This window comes from Poecilia reticulata, linkage group LG10, assembly GCF_000633615.1.
Source record: "Poecilia reticulata strain Guanapo linkage group LG10, Guppy_female_1.0+MT, whole genome shotgun sequence".
NCBI classification, from domain to species: domain Eukaryota; kingdom Metazoa; phylum Chordata; class Actinopteri; order Cyprinodontiformes; family Poeciliidae; genus Poecilia; species Poecilia reticulata.
The window spans coordinates 29353387-29371315 of NC_024340.1; the positions used below are offsets into that span (position 1 = coordinate 29353387).

Sequence of the window (17929 nt, forward strand, 5' to 3'; positions counted from 1 at the left end):
GGAGCTCATATTTAGTGCTCAGATCTTAGAAAGGAGAAGGTGAGACAATAAACAATACAATCCCTCTGGATAAGCATCTTATGTTCTCTTCTGTTGTTGTAATTGTCGCTCATATATGAAGATTACAATTAGCAGGCACTGGTGATCTAGTAAAATCAGATTTTTATTAGCGGTACAAGGTGGAAGTGATTAAAGAGCCTCGTCTTCAGGTTCTTAAGAATTTCAGACTCACTGACACCATTTCACGAACAAATAAAATAATGTTCATGCTGCTTCAGGTGTTTTTTGGACAGTATTGTAAAGTATTTAAATCTAAATTTTTGCATAAGATATATACATTTTAAATATTTAAGAACTGAATAGATCATTTTAGGTCCCACACACTACTCAAAGTGACATATTTACCTGACAATAAAAGATATTCTACTTTGGACTTTTAAAAAAATATTTTTCTCAACCAAATATTCTGAGCTGATTTCAAAATGAAAGTATAAAAAAGGCACACCGAGTGCTCATGAAGGAAACTTCCAGTAGTTACAGCGGTTATTTTCAATATGAGCTATTTCCTTTGAGAAGCGCCGTTTAACAGCAGCTGGAGACGAGTTACGAAACACCGGTCCTCGCAATAAAGAAACAGATTAGGTAAATTAGCTTTTCTAATTTTTCCTACACTGAACGTTATGAAATTAGAGCACCTCAGACTGGAGTAAAAGAAATGTTTCTTTGTAATTATCATGTAAGCCACTCAAACAAATACGATTCAATTCCAACAGGGATTGGAATTTTTATTTTTAAACCTTTATCCATCACACAATGTGAGGAATTATAAATGTACCGGGTTAGAAATAATAAGCAAACGTGAAAATGAAATCTAACAAAAACACTAATAAATATGCTTTAGAAGTGAAACTGTGTAACAAATTCAAACTAAAACATTTTCTCTTGATATGTTTACGCTTTAAAGATGTATTTAATTTCTTAGCACAAACACTATAAACCTGACAAAGAGGAGCTAAAATAATCTTCTGCATAATCAGTTTTAATCTCTTGATTTTACACCTGTGGGTTGATATGTAGAATCCATACAGCTGTTCCACTGCAGTAAGTCGCAACCTTTTGTTTTGCAGCATGACTGCTTCTGAGAAACCACGAAGCACTTCCCACACTGGTCAGTATTGTTCTGACCTGCATGACAGTAACTACAAGTATTAAGCGCTTTACACAGCTGGAAGCTATAGGATTAATTCAGCTTGAGGTCACTGGCAGGCACATTTACATGTTTTTCTTTTTGCAATGGAGAGAGCAACTGAGCTTAAGTATGAAGACTAAACACAGAAGAAGAAGGAGCTTCAATGCATGCATCTGAGCTATAGGTCCGGGTGATAAATCGATTTGATAAATTAATCTAATTTTCTTTCATCAATTAGATTTTTTATTTTTAAGCCATATCACACGGCCCTACTGAGCTGCAAATTGGAAAATATAAAAAAAAAACAGGGTGATGGGGAAAAAAACATATTTCTCTATTTTTGCAAGGTAAGTTTTAAATATTAAAAAAGTGGTGACTTTTAAAAGAAAGAGATTTTTTTCATTTTATTTTATAGTACTTATTTAATTTGGTTTTTCAATTCTGCAGTTAGCAAACAGTCTGAGCTATAAGAACCATATAAATCTTCCTAAAGTAATGCTCTTATGAGTATTGTAATAATATATTTAGTTGTTCTCTCTTGATTTTGCATATCATGTGCTCATCCATTTGGTCCAGAGATGTCCTTGGCTTATTTGTTAAAGTGAAGTCTTTCAATCTGGAACTCCTTAAATTTGGTGGAAAGCTGTTAAGTGAGCAAAAGAAGAAAATCGTATATTTTTTCTCCATTGCTGCGGTTTCTTTTGGGAAGAAACTTTTCCGTTCATCAGAACAAACGTGTCTCTTTTTCCGGATTGCCACGGAGAATTTGGGCTAGAAGAGAGCAGTCTGAGAAGATTTGGATGAACTTCGTTTCAACAATTTTCTTTATGGTTTTTGAAACCATGGCTGTGTACAAATCAGCAAAATATTTGGGTTTTCTTAGAGATATCTAATTCAGGACAAATGTGGATTCATTTAAAACAGGTGGAACTGGGAAGAGAAGACCAATCACAGTCAAGAGGCAATAAGAAATCAGGAAACAATATTAGAAGTAGCTGGTGAATGCACGTATGCTAAACTCCAGATTAATCTCCTTTTTCCCCAATTCCCCCAGACTAAAACTGTGCTTTAAAGATTTAAAGCAGAAGTATCCAAAATGTGACCAGGGGCCATTTATGGCCCCTCCAGTGATTTGGTGAGTCTACTAGCACACATGGTTGAAGCAGCTGGATACTTTCTGAAACGTTTTTGAGGGTCATATTTTCGATTAAAAATCTACACACAAACATGATACATCACAAACTAGTTCTCTTTTATTAAACATTTTGCTTGTTTACATTCTAATTTCATACTAAACAGGGCCACAAACCTTCAAAATCTTTTACTCACACATGAACTAAAACTCTGCTAAACAGGTCAATAACAATGTAATGTTTTCAAAGGTATGCATTTTGATCAACATTAGTCCCTTAGCTTCTGTTCTCAATGTATTGATTGGTTGAGAGGCGGTGCTTTCATGGTCTTGAACCTTAATCAGGAAACTTAACCAGTAATCCTTTACATGTTGCCAGGTTTAGTTGTCATTTTATTATGCTACACAGTATTTTCTGCTCTTGTGCAGTTAATGTTTAAATGTAAAAATGTTTTATGGGGACAGAATGGAATGACATCCTAAGAAGAGAATATCAACATGCCAATTAAGACATTTCATGTAAACCCCCCAAAATATTGAGTTATTCTCATTCATTAAGTTAGATACCACAAGAAACTATTAACTGTTGAAAAGTCTTGAATTATTTTGGTGTGTTTATTGTCATTTTAATTTGTTGAATATCTGCCAGGATGTTGTTTTCTGAAAACTACAAAGTTTCTCTCCTTGAAGAGTCGAGCTGTTCAAAGCTGTGACTGCAACCAGAGACTGAATCTCCAATCAGCAGAAGTTAAACACTAAACTTGAACATCCCTTTAACTGTTACTTCTTAATAATTATCATATGCAGTGGTTGGTTATGCACAGTCATGGACAACAACACTTTCCAATTTTTTGCTTTTCTTCGACAAACTAGTACAATTGGAATGCATTTTAAGGTGAAGGTGTTTGTGTGAACATGTGTGCAACTTAGCGCACCTGAATGTGAATCGACAAAAGCTCGCAACTGACGGGTGAGTCATCATCGCCATGGTGTTAAGCCTCCTGTTCCCGGGGGAACAGGGTTACCATCTCTACACCGGTGGGGATTTTTATTTTTACATTTGAAAAGCAAAGCTGAGCCCAGCTAACAACACTCCTCCACTGCATGTATCTCTGCTCTCGCTTCCTCCTCTTCCTCCTCCTCCACCGGTGAGCTGCGACACACAATAACATGCAAACACAGCCGACGCCACTCACACATCTGGTCATTTCAGTGCGCCACGTCCTTATCTATGTCTGTGTGATTTTCAATATGTTTCAGAACAAAACATGCAAATGAGATGGAGGGAACAAAATCACAAACTGAGTCAGAGCATCTGCTTTGCAGTTTATATGACAAACTGTATAACATGAGTTCTGATGTTTCTTGAGTTCAAAACTGAGTTCAGAAACTGAAGCATGACAAAATTTTAAGTTCTAAAAATGAATGAGTCTATAAATCCTCAAGGTGGAAAAGCAAAGCAACATCCAGCATACACTGAACAGGCTGAGAATTATGACTACCGACAGAAAACGTAAATATCCCTGATTATCTTTTCATGTCGGTGGGATAAATTACAGAGTAAAAGAAAATGTTGTCCTCAAAGTTCATGTGTTAGAACCCAGAAAAATGGCTAAACATGACTGCCTAGTGGTTTATTACATACATATCTACAGAGCAGTCAGTGCTGACCCATGTATACTGCCAAAAATACCAACAATGTATCATAACCAGAACATGGAGCAACAAGGTGTCCTGATCTGATGAATCACCACCTGCCTTAGCACAACAGTGTCCTTGAGACTTTGAGATCTAGAGAATTTGGAAGCCAAATTCATGCTAGTAAGATTTTTTTATACAAACTAATATACCAATATTAGTTTGGTATTAATATACTAATAAAATGCTATATATATATATATATCTATAGCATGTTAAATAGCATAAAAACATAAAGTATCAAGCATCAAAAGCTTTTTTCAATTAAAATATGTTTTTTTAATGTAAACAATCAATTTTCTAAAGTTAAAACTGTTTTAACTTTAAAAGTAATTTGTGAAAGTGGAACCCATATATTAGACCTGTGATGACATTTTTTGAAATAGGTTGCCAGTGGTTGGGTGTGACATTGCGTCAATGCTCAAACACATGCAGAGTAAAAGCAGAGAGAGAGAGATAGCAATTTTCTCAGGGACACAGAGCAGAATGCTGTGTGGAAAAATATTGTTTCAGAGGTAAAAATCTTTACTGAGAAAGTTCACACATTTTTTTGTTGTTTTCAGTGAGGTGTTATAGAGGTATTTTGGGAGAGTAAGAAATCAATTATTTGACTAGAAACTTGGTAAAGGAAGTAGCAGGTTAAAGAAAAGTAAAAATACCATATGTCTTTTTTTACTTCAGCAAAATATCATTTGAAGGAATAATGAACACCACAGACAGAGGTCTTAATCTGTGTGAAGGCTAAGACTTTCTGTAAAACATAACAGCTTTGCTTCACAACCTGATTTCAACTTTGCCTCCTACAATGTCATAAAAATCCATCTAATTGATAGATGGCGATAATAGTAATGATGATAAATTGAATTGGAAGATTTTCACAAGATCCAGATTAGCACAACAATGACTCGTGAAGTGGAAAATATAAAGCTCGTAAAAGTAAAACAGCAGGAAGAGCAGAACGTAACACGTTGAATGTCTCAACAAAGGAGTCTTTGACAATGAAACAGTTTCACAGTTATCCAGTTCAGTCTAACAAACACAACATTTTAAAATGTATTTAAAAAAAGAGATGCCTGCAGTATTCTTACTGTATCTCTTTGGTCCATCTTCAAGGCAGAAGGAAAGTGTGAGGGTAGCATCTTCCTCGAAAAACTCTGTAGCAAAGGCGTCCCACCACAAACTGTCGCTTTCCTGTGAACAGAAAAACAGAATCAAAAATGTTAGTCTAGATTTTAAGACTAAAAACCCAGTTTTTAGTCTAGATGGGATATGACGTACCACGAAGTACCAACAGGTTTGTATTGCTTCAGTGTCGTATAGGAAACATATAACAACCCATATTCTTCATCAATGTTCTTGCATCCTATTGCATCTTCATACAAATTCAATACTGATTCTTCCTAATCTAACATTTTTTGTAGTATAATGTGACAGTTTTGTTTATTACATGAAAAAATATAAAAATGCACATTTTATATTTGAATTTATGTTCAAATTAAATAATGTGTTTGAACCACAGTTTTACAAGATTTAAATTAGTATGAAAACTGTTGAAACAGAAATGAAAAGTGGAAATCAGAGAACATATAACTCCATAAAAGACAGAACTTTCTAGTTAAACCCACTGCAGAGGCGTTTCAGGTGCAGTCTTAGCATGTTTGTTGGCTTAATAAAACCCCAACAGCAGCTCAGCTACTAGCTCAAGTAACCTGCATCATTTGATAACTGTCAAACTTTGTCAGCTCCCAAAGTTACCTCAAAAATTACCAAGCAGTCTTCATGATTGTTTTAGTCTTTGTCATATATATATCCAATCAATATCTGTGGGTTTTATTTTTGACCAACAGTTCTGGCATTAATTTTTTATGGTATTCTGATTTACTGAGATCCTCCTGTGAGTAGCAATATAATACTAATAAAAATAATACATTTCAACAGCAGCATTAACTGTTTATTTTCTGAACTTAAAGCTATTAGAAGTTGGAAGTTTGTATATTTTAAATGGTTGTTTTTAAAGAAAACATACAGTAAAATATGGTGTATTTTGTATATTTTAAATGGTATTTTGTATATTTTAAATGGTTGTTTTTAAAGAAAACATACAGTAAAATATGGTGTATTTTTACTCAAGATAAACATCACATCTCCAGCTCAAGCCCTAATGTAGTTCACCGTTAATAATTTTAATAACTTTGACAGTAGCAGCAACCTTATAGTAAATAGCAGCTTTAGCAGTAGCAATAAGTAGAGGATGTGGGAAACTTCTGTAAAATATTTCTAGCACTGACTCTGGTAAATTGAAATTTTTACTATGCATCTTCTGCGGAAAAGCTCCTGATAATTCTGGCGGGATAACCCCCATGCCCCTACCTCCCTCTTCCACCAGCGACGTTAAGCTGATGCTAATTTACTCTGACATGTTATGACAGATCCCCACGTTTCAGTCTGTGCAGGAGCTGAAGAATGGCAAGCACTTCCCAGATGTTGACAATTAGCGTTGTCACCATCGAGCAGTGTCAGGCCTGATGAGCGGTGACCGGAGCGCCCCGCGGGTCAGCGTGTCTCATCCGCGGCAAGCCTGATGCAAAGAGGAGGGCATGTGGTGCGCAGTCCCGGAACATAACCCTAATCAAGCCGGGTAATCAATAGACGATCATGAGCTGGTGGTAAGGATGACACAAGTGAGATTCCACAAGCTAGAGCTTTAATCACTGCAAACTCTCATTTTTTTCAGCATTAACATCTCTACTGTACGATCTCACTAGCTTTTGGATAAATGTGAAATAAATGTCAACTTTTAAAGCTAAATGTTATGGTAAAAAGCAGCACTTTTTAACAGAAATTATTATTAAGTTTTAAAAACTTTATACAGTTTATAAAACTGTATTAAGGAATAATTTATAAAGTTTTATTTCCACTTTTCAGAGGTATTTCTTTAAATTTGCACCAAGAAGAAACCAGCTGCAAACTATTAGGTCTGAAAGCTGAAAGCAATAAATATTTTATTTGTTTGCTTCATTAATTGGTTACAAAAATGTTGAAAATTGATTAAAATACACAAATAATAAATTAAATCTTTGCATGTACTGGAAAAATATTAATAAATGACCTTAAGCCAAAACTTGAGCATCTGCGCTACACAGTCACTTGTTTTGTTGCCACAAACTGAGCCGAAGACATCACCTTTAAAAGGACACTATTGACCTGTAATTATAGCGCTCCCACTGGGTCAATCAGAGTAATTGCTCACCCCAACAGCGCAAAAATACATCACTCCCCCTCAGTGTTACACAGTAAAACAAACTGATAATTGATTACATGCCAGGAGTTGGTCTGAGTGCATTCTCACTTTTAAAAAAAATTCTGAAAATAAATTGAATCTGGTAAGCTAACGTACGGCCCAGACTATCCGTCCGCTGGGGATGAGCTGCATGCAATGCCGAGTGTTTTTGTGTGTGTGTCACACTGTGAGAATCAGCAGGTGTGAACAGCCAGCATGTGTGTGGTGTCATGTGAATACATCTATTTCAGAAAGACAGAGAAGAGTGGCACACCGGGACAAAAGAGACGGAGAGAGAGGGAGACTGAATCCGGTGCTGGTCGGCATTCAGACGGAGTTCACCTCATAATCCAGCAGCAGGAGGAGGCAGGCACTCCCGGGATTGACAGTCAAGTGAAGGGTAACCAACACGCTCACTGCACTCACACAGCAGCCCTCATCCATCCTGCTGCTGAAAAGCTACAAAAACTTTTAAGAAAATCAAAACAAATTTTTACACATTTTAATATATTATTACTAATTATTAATTTGTTGACAAAATGTTCTGAAGTTTGCAAGTCCCCAAACTGAAAATTATAACATACTGTACATCATATTAATGTGTCTTAAGCCCAGGTTTAAATCTGTTTAAAGAGGAACATCATGTTCAAATGTCCAAATCTGATTTGATCAGGTCAAATATCCAGAACTGCTAAAGGAGAGTAAATATATTTTATTATTGGTTTGCAGTAATAAAAAAAAAACATCTTATGTTTAGAACTATGTTTGTAACACAACAAAGCAAATATTTGCAGTAAAGCATGGTAAACATTCTGATTTTAAAAATACAAAGAACCTTTTTCACACACAAGAATAAATAACATAAGTAAACTGACCATAAAGTGCAGTTTAACATAAAAAATGAAGCGAAATGTATAGATCCTGTTATAATACAAAGTGTGAAAAATGGCACCATCTGAACTGACTAAACTAAGGCCCTATAAAAACTTTTCATTTGATCCCCGATTCCATTCTATTCTATTCCAAATTCATTTTCCCTTTTTTCAGAATCTGATTATTTTGACCATGTAAAACCTAAAAATAAAAGTTTCTTAGAAAACACACAGTATTAACACACTCTAAATTACATTTTTCTATGCAGGCATGGGCTTTAAACATAATATAATTTAAGTTCATAATCCTACGGATATTGTTTTCCCATCAAATTTTGTCAAATAAATGTAAGATTGAATCAAAGCTTTGTGATTAATTTCTGAACCAAACATTTTTTATGTATAATTGTCTATGTAAGGATCTCCAGATGTTTTCCTGAACCTAACGGAAAGCACATTTCACAGGAGTCACTGCTGGAGTTTAAGAAAGGTATCTCATAAATGCATGATGTAAATTTCACCTTTAAGTTTAGGTCTGAATGATGACAACTGGTTACAGAAAATCTCTTTCTCTTAGTATTAGTTACATGCTACATTCCCACCAGCAGTTTTCCTTTCTCTTCCTGTTTTCAGTATTTTTCTGAACCAAAGCATTTCAAAAAACAATGTTCTCCACTCAAACTTTATACAGTTCATTTTGGCAGCTGCCCGCTATTTGACTCAGGCCTGAGACCACCCCCCAAAAAAGAGAGCATTTCACATAGAAGCAGAGATGACAACGATGTCTATTGTTTTGTCTCCATTAGCTGCGTTCGGCCCAGCAGGGTTCAGCCACAGACGATGTGGTTTTGTTTATTGAAAAGTCTCCCGATGCAGACAACAGAGGAATCTGAAAGTAACCAGCAAATGTCATGCTCATGAGCAGGATTTAGCTTCAGCATTCAACACAATTAAACTCCTACTGGTACTACACTGCACTAACAATCTAGCATATTGATTTACTGATTGAATGTCGTAATAAAAATCTAAAACGAACCCCAGTTGTGACTTTCAAGTAAACGTGCAGAATTTAAAATTTTTACCTGAAGTTTTAAACAAACTTCGGTTATACTCATATACTGACAGACAATTTGGAGAGACCAGTTAACAGTTATGTCTTTGGACTGTGGGATGGTACTCAAAGTAAAGCCATGCATGCACAGGGAGAACATGCAAACTCCATGCAGAAACCCCTCAGGTTGGGATTTGAGCCAGAGATCTTCTAGCTGCGAAACAACACACCATCTGCACCATCAAACAGTAACCAGTAGGATTAAAAGTTTTTGAAAGCCTAAGTTTTTAAAATTCATGTATTTACTTTGATACCAAAGATCAGACCAGGCCCATAGCTGTATATGTACTTCATATTTTTGAGAGGCAGAGTGGAGCTGCCTCACAGCTTCTTCCTGGTGTGACACTGAATTACAACATGTGCAAAGCTGAGCCGCCAGACTGGCCAGATTACAGTCGAGATCTAGAAGAGAGGAGAAACTGGAGGCCAGACAACACAAACCATGTGAAACCCACATCTGAAACTAAACCAACCTCAGAGAAGAATCACAGCCTGATGCAAAGAAGAGTGTAAGGAGTTTTGATTTCATGTTGTAATAAAGCTAAATATTTACTATTTTAAAAAAGCCATAATCGCTCTCCGCTGCTAGACTCGATTTTATTTTTATATCTTTCTGCCTCTTCTCACATCCGTCTCCCTCTCGCCGTCTCCCGTCCTCTTTGCTGCTACCCAGTGACAGACAACATCCTGCCTTCATTCACGCCCGTGGACTCTCTGACGAACCACGTGGCATGACGATGTTTGTTGTCAAAAGCAACAAATCAGGCCGACTCCAAGGGACCTTAGGTGAACTGACACAGTCGCAGCCGTGACGGCCTTGACGCCCGTCAGACGATAAGGCTCTATTGATTCAAATGAATCGCACCCCATCTGAAGGGGATTTATCAATGTGTCAATTGCCCACTAGCCAACCACAAATCACCAGCACAGGCCAGACCCAGGGGATTTACAGGGAATCAAGTGGATTGGAGGGACAGCATAGTAAGGATCCTCAGTAAATAGCAACAGAGCTGAGGGTTAAGTCCTGGCATAAAGAAACATCCATACAGAATGGAAAGGCAGTCAGAGTTTCATGAAAACACTCAAGCATGCCCTTAAGAGACGCATACATACACAAACAAACCGGCATGCTTTCAAAGAGAACAATGCACTATAAACATGCTTGCATTCACTTTTTCCCACTGCCTCTGTTTAACATGGACCAGTTTCCCAGGAAGCTTTTGTCAGTCCGAATCTTTTTGTTATCGCCTTCAGCCCCTTGTGGCAGAAAAGCCTTCAAGAGTGTAGGCGTGTCCAGGGCCTGACCTTGCAGAATTACCAATGACTGAGATCCTATTCAGCTTTTGAATAGTTCATAGTGCAGCTGACTGGTGTGTAAAGAAAAATGTACAACGGCAAAACAAAAATTCAGCTCATTGAAGAACATAAGTTGACAATAAATGCAAAAATGTTGTGCCAAGTGACTCACTTTACATTTTTACAGTGTCTGTGTTCAAAAACTGGGAGTGTCCCTTAAAGTTAAACTGAAAACAGCTTTAATGTAAGCTAAGCTATCATACTGTCACTTCCTGTTTAGAGTCATTTTTGTGCTAATTTACAAATGGGCTTAATAATGAAAAGCACTTGTAATCGAATCCCAAGTACAAACAAGTTTACAGAAAGTTTTTGTCCTCCAATCAACAGAGGGATCAAACTGTTTTCTTCAATCGATACCTTGCTCTACTTAGATATTTAGTCCAGATTTTTGGGACAAAGGTTCCTATTTTCACAAACCTTTTACTTGAACAATAGTGGAAAATAAATTTCTTGCAAAATAATTTTGAATCATGAAATCATGAAAACCTGACAATGTCAACTATGACAATCATGGAGAAAATATTTTTACCAGCACTTTGAAATCAGTTATCAGATTTGATTCATATTAGCCACATTTTCACATCAACCTGGAAAATTTTTCTATTCATTTAACATGTTTTCCACTGTTGGTTCCATGAGAAGATCATCAATTATCCAATTGCATGCATATTTTTAATTTACCATATAGTGGCATGATTACCCCACTGTTGTGTGGAAGTAGCCAATTTTGATACTAAATACATTTGATTTTTATTGTATTTGCTTTTTTAAGCTCTGAGAAAAGATATATTATTACTGACTATGCCACATAAAATTTAGTTCATATCTTATTTTCCTTCCAACAAACATTGACTGAAAAGCTACTAATTTTAATATCAAAGTTTATTTGAAAAAAAAAAGTTTATTTACCCATAAATTGAATTTTGTATACTGTATAACAAATTTGACTAAATACAATCTTACCTAGTTTTATGTTTTCATTTGTAGATGGCACAGAAAAACTTTAACTAATTTGTGCAATTACAACTTTATTCCATGAATTCTCCACATATAGTTATTTAAAACCAAACATTTTAAAAGTAAACTAGTTTTTTATTCCACTGTAATTTTTTTAAAATTTAGTCATTTTCAGGTATTTAATAAAGTATGTTTATGAAAATGGTGATAAGCTAATTTGGATAAAAGCATATATCAATGTGGTAACAAAATGTATAAAAGTTCATCTCCGGCATCATAAACATTCAAAGCAATTTGCTTTGAATGTTAATTTTTAATCACTTTTTTGGGCTATGCTCACATCTTTGCAACATTCAGAGCCTCAGTTAGGTAATATAACAGACTTTTGTTGCTCTTTTACTGTGGATGGTGTCAAAAGGTGACAAATTAATGTTAATGAAACCCAGATTCATCCATCCATCCATTTTCTTGACACCCTTGCCCCTTAGTGGGGTCGGGAGGGTTGCTGGTGCCTCTCCAGCTAACGTACCGGGTGAGAGGCGGGGTCACCATGGACAGGTCGCCAGTCTGTCGCAGGGCAACACAGAGACACACTGGACAAACAACCATGCACACACACACTCACACCTAGGGGCAATTTAGACAGACCAATTAACCTGACAGTCATGTTTTTGGACTGTGGGAGGAAACCGGAGTACCCGGAGAAAACCCACGCATGCACAGGGAGAACATGCAAACTCCATGCAGAAAGACCGGGGCCGGGAATCGAACCCAGAACCTTCTTGCTGCAAGGCAACAGCTCTACCAACTGCACCACTGTGCAGCCCGAAACCCAGATTCACTGGTCAATAAAATAATGCTTGACCATTATTTTTATTGGTCAAACATTAATGTTTGCAATGCAAAACGTGTGCATTGCATGTTTTGCATTGCACACAAAAATACTAAGTATAAAAATTCTAAGTAGAAGATCCTGCAGCTACTAAAAACTAACAAATTTGACTTTTTAAATACAATTGAGGCTTAAAAACAACCATTATTGTTTTTGAAAACCCTACAGTTAATATTTGTTAGTTAAAGAATAACAAAATTAGGCTGACTTGGTTTGGACTTACTGTTTTATTTCCTGGTTTTCCCAGTGTGGCTGAGTGAGATGCTAAATAAATACAAAGAGACAGAGATCCCTGAGAGAATAAACCTTTACCTCATTGGCAATGTATCTTTAGTGGTGCTTAAACTGACAAAGTAAAGCAATTCCCTCCATACAGCCATTGCTGTGATCATTCCTAAGACCCAGGACACACTAATGTTAGACATCAACATGTTTATTCCCGTGGGTCTAGAGAGCAGACTATACATGCTGCTGCATTTGGCCGCCATACAGCCACCTGCCACGCATTATGGAAATGAAGAGAAATGAATGCAGCGGGAGAAAGTCATTGCCCTTGAACAGCCTCTACACGTTCCCCAGAAATGAACTTTATCTCTCCGGATGAAGTCACTGAAGAAGTCCCCAAGTTTAATTTCATATCTGCCAATTTAGTTGGGCTGCTTCTTCCCTCCCATTGTCCCTCTCTTTCACTGCACCAGACTTCATGCACAGGAGTCGCAGAGCTGGTTCACATACGTGCCACAGAGCAACAACGTAGGAAAGGTCAGAGTAAATACACACAAGTCGTTTGTCTGGCGTTTTAAAGAGAGAAACTCGATTCAGAACAAGCTTGAAAAATGACAGGAGACAACATTCAAGACTGCTGGCTTTCACCCAGAATGGAGCCGGATTGATTCCTACAGCAGCAATAAAGTCACTTGTGCTGCAGATACACATTGAGGAGCGACACTGACTTACTGACGGGGTGTTTTCCTCAAGATATCAGTCAAATGTACAAAAAAATATCTCTGCTCATTCAGAAAAAAAGATCAATAAAAGTTTAATAAAAAAAAACGCAGGAATTACACAGTTTTGGGTTCATAATTGCAATAAATTTTAAAGATCGATTATGTTTTGTTTACTTTAATTGTATAATCTTATCCAGCACCGTTAGGGGGTTGAAATGATGGAGTATTTTAAACAAAAGCTACGGATACATACCACAGATGTTTTTTGATCTTATTAATCATTACAGAGGCGAGCCGTAGGGTTTCAGTCAGAGCCTTCAATAGACGTCAACTATACCTGAACAATACGTTATGAAGGACAATGCAAGAACCAGGCACCACACCGAGCAACAGGCATCCAATAATATGCCAATAAATAAAAATACGTCAAGTAAAGCAACAATGCACATATCAATGTATATAACAAAATACGCAGGCAACAACGAACAGCCAGCAATTTAACAAAACTTGTCTATGTTCCCCAGTTCAGCTCAACATCAATCCATACTGCTCAAATAGCACATCTGAACGATTAAAAGAAAAATATTAAGTACAATTTGTATGAGAATGTAGGCTTATGGAAAAGTAACACTCACCCATTATTTGTAAATAAAATCCACAGGTTGTTGTGCTCAGTGCTAGCTGTTAGCCACTCGTAGCGTTCATAGATGCACAGTTTTTAAAATGTCTTACAAAGTTCTTACTGGTCTTTGTTAGTGAATCCAGGTTTGGTGTGGATTTTCCATTTTTAGTTATTTCTTTTTTACCCGTTAAAGGGCGTCTTAAAATAGACGATTTTGATAAGTTTGTCACTATTTCAACCGGAGTTGTAGCGGACCCGGCTACCATTTCATAAATACCAAGTTCACTACAGTGACGTGGAAAGCAGGTGACGTTCTTTACGTGACCTGTGGGACAAGCCGTCATTGTATGTCAATTTTGATTGGCTGATAATTCTGTCAGTCATGTCAACCACAGACATAATATAAGAACCCTAACCCTAACACATAACGCTGAGTGGAGTGGTGTACCGCTCCAAGATGGCCGCCCTAAATCTCGTCAGCGACAATAGGCGAGAGCGGCCCATGAGGCGTCTATCCTTATGTCTATGATGCCAACTAAGGCCTGTTGCACGGTATTGTTGACGAAGGGGTAGCTGAATTTGTTCAGCAGGTTCTGAGGCGAGATGCTCTATAGATGCGTTTAAGGTACTTTTTAAAGTAGGAAATTAAAGTGAAGCCTCAATAATTCCAATAAGCAACTCGTTTGTGGAATAAAAATTAAATTATAGATAAAATTAAATATGATTTAAACATTATACTTTTTCTTTACAATTCTCTAGGGTTAGCAGTAGGACTGTCAAGGCCCTACTAGCCCTGACAGCACACCACCAATTATTTAGCAAAAGACTAAATTTACCAAGTGAATCCCTTTCTGCCTGTCTTTGACAAAGCTGGTTTAGAGTTTCTCCAACCATGACTGAAATCTATCTGATCAGCTTGATCAGATCTATCAGTCAGCAGGTCAAATACTAAGAAATCTTGATTTTTTTTTTAACCTATAAATGCAGCAGAACAAACTCATATGTTTCTAGTTTTTGTAAGTAAAATTACAATTTCTGTATTTTTGTTGTGTTTGTGGTGAGACTGAATAACTGTTGAAATTAAATAAAGTTTGCAAAAATAATTACAATGAAAAAATTGGAAATGGGCAAAATATAATTAGGGGGGTAAAAGGTCAAGCAAAACTGAAAACCAGTATTAACCAGTATATTTCCAGATGTTTCTTCTGAGATACAAAAGCAGTGGAAATGACTGAAGTCCATTAAACACATACAGTGGCACTACAAGTAAGCATTACCAACCAAATTATGAATTTTGCTTGTTCATAGCCATATGAGTATGCATTACAATTTTATGTTTTGTATTTGATTTCTGGTTGCTGTCATTCGTTGGCTCCTGAACCGATTATTGAAAAAAATTTTAATTTCACAAATATGGATAAGTGAAATGTTTCCCTAACTGAAATAAGAACTAAAGACATCTGTTTAGACTAAAAATCTGATGAAAAATCAAAAATAATAATTAAAAAAAACATCAGAAACTATCTCCTTGACACATAAAAATCTAACTCTTACAACAAATTTTAAAACATTCAGTAAGCAAAAATACCATAAAATAAGCTAAACAAAGAGACCAAGTAAAACCAGGCCTGAGGAAAATTGCCTATTTAAAGAATCCTTGAGTAATATGTTATATGAAATATGAAGATGAGTGAGAATAAAGATTCTGACTTTGACTCACTGACCACTGCAGTCCTACGGATTGTGTTTCCCTAATTAGCGCACTAAACAATGAGGTTTCGGGCTGCTGGGAAGAAAGATTCAGCCATACAGGATTTCTTCAGATATTATGTTATTAGGACATATTTAATATAACACTGCAGATGCAGATGCTCACCCGTAGCTTTACACAGTGATATTAGAAACCACATAAACAGGGATGTATCTCAAAAAGCAAAATCTGAGAAGAGACTGGTGATACTGTCTGATTTTATACTCGACCAGCCCTGGTTAGAGATCAGCTGGTGAGAAAGTAAGAAGTAAGACTTTTTCTGGTCAGTGGACACATCCTGCACAGGCCAAAATAACACTGGCAACAATATTCGGTGTGTAACTACTTTCATCTGTCAAGAAATATGAGGGATTTTTAAATGCTGGTGGTAAGGAAAGAACTTACTTTCTTTACAAGTGTTTACAAAATAGTCATTAAAAATAATTTATCTTACATTCTAACAGAGAGCAAATCAGAGCTTGATCTAAACTCCTGTTATTTATTTAAGTAGACTTGCAAAAAAGAGAGTATGTTGTGGGGTGGAAAGTATCAGTTGCGCAAAAAAACAAAAACAAAAAAAAAATTCTGACTTGAAAAGGAGAAAGCAAGTCATTCATTGTCAAAAATATTTTAGGCTCCGTTTGCCTACAAAAATGTAATTAAGGGTTAAATATACAAGTCCATTCTTAATAATTTAGCATGATTAATTTTCACAGTTTAAGCTTTTATTTAATGTATTTTCATTATGCTTGAAATGAATAAATCATATTTTTGTACAGTATTAATAAGATTTTGCAATACAGTAGCTAAATCCTATGTGTAAGTTTGACACAAACATATTCCTTACATCATTCCTCAGTGAACCTGTCCAAAGCAGTTAAGAGTTTCCACAAATGTTAGATTGTTTCAGCTTCATCTGAACTCATAAATCAAACAAGATCAATAGTGAGCATAACTCCACTGGATTAAAAATTAGTCTGATGTTCTACTACTGAGAGGTTAATTGTTGACATCACTCAAAGCCCACATTTACAGTGCCAGTGTGTCCAGATGAATTTGTTTCACAAAGATAAAATAGGAAATAATTCTGGAGTCACAGCTTGCTCTACACTGTCAGAAGGTAATTAACTCTGTGTAGAGTCAACTCTTCTGCTGGTAAAGTGTTTAAATCAAAAAATATCCTAAAACTTTAGCAACACACAATTAGCCAGCCTTCTTGGAAAGTTGAAGACCAGCTGCTGTACAACACTCGCAGTGACACATCACTGATGCAGATACTGAGCCACAGGTGCAACTTTTCAGCAAAGATTTCATCGAGAAGGGTGCAGTATCCATAACAATATCTGTAATGATGAAATAAATTTACAGTCTCTAGTCTGTCTCCATCCTTGGTCAGAATTATGAAGTTCAGCTCATTTACATGGAAAACTCCATTAGACTCAAACAGCTGATCAGCAAAATGATGAAACAGCCAGAAAGGAGCACGAAGCAGAGCCTGGCTGCTGGTGAAACCTCCCTCGAGTAAAACTTCCCTCTCTATATTTGCTGCTTCCACTGGTAAAAATATGCAGCTGGAGTTGCACAGCTTTTTATGAGCCAAGCTGCATGCAACAATAAAACCCGGTGTCATACCACTCTGCATACACCTTCTGGATTGCTAATTGTTCGACTTACAGAAATGAAGATAAACCCTTGATTAGTTAACAAAGCTGATTAGGGAGACTAAGATTAGGAGAATACAAACAATTGTATTTGTTCTTTTGTTTCTCTATCCTGTGTACACACAAATTTACTATGAAAACCCTTTCACTGGGATTAGGAGTCTATCTCATAATTTTACACCTGTAACACTGACCTGAGGATTAGTTTTGCAGTAGTACCTTAAGCATTTTGATGTAATCATTTAAACAAAGATAAACATCTGTAGCCTCAAATGGCTGTTACTGTCTCTGTGGACTTGTCCAATTTATAATTTATTATTAAACATAATAGATGAAGATGTTATTGACTAACAAAGATTTCTGGTTTTCTTTAAGGTTTGAGCAGCCAAACTGAATTTTTCACTTTTTAATTTTTGATGGACTATAAAGCATCCAAATTGTTTTTCAATGTGTTTTATTTCA

The 17929-nt window shown here is 36.3% G+C and overlaps 1 protein-coding gene across 5 annotated transcripts in view; it reads right to left on the reverse strand.

Annotated features, from left to right (window-relative positions):
- Positions 1-17929, reverse strand: part of ldb2a (LIM domain binding 2a) — a 98845-nt gene that overhangs the window by 68882 nt on the left and 12034 nt on the right. For all 5 annotated transcript variants that reach the window (XM_008421093.2, XM_008421092.2, XM_008421090.2 and 2 more), the window contains exon 2: positions 5108-5210. In XM_008421093.2, coding sequence (XP_008419315.1) covers positions 5108-5210 — 103 coding nt within the window. The remainder of the gene's footprint in view (positions 1-5107; positions 5211-17929) is intronic.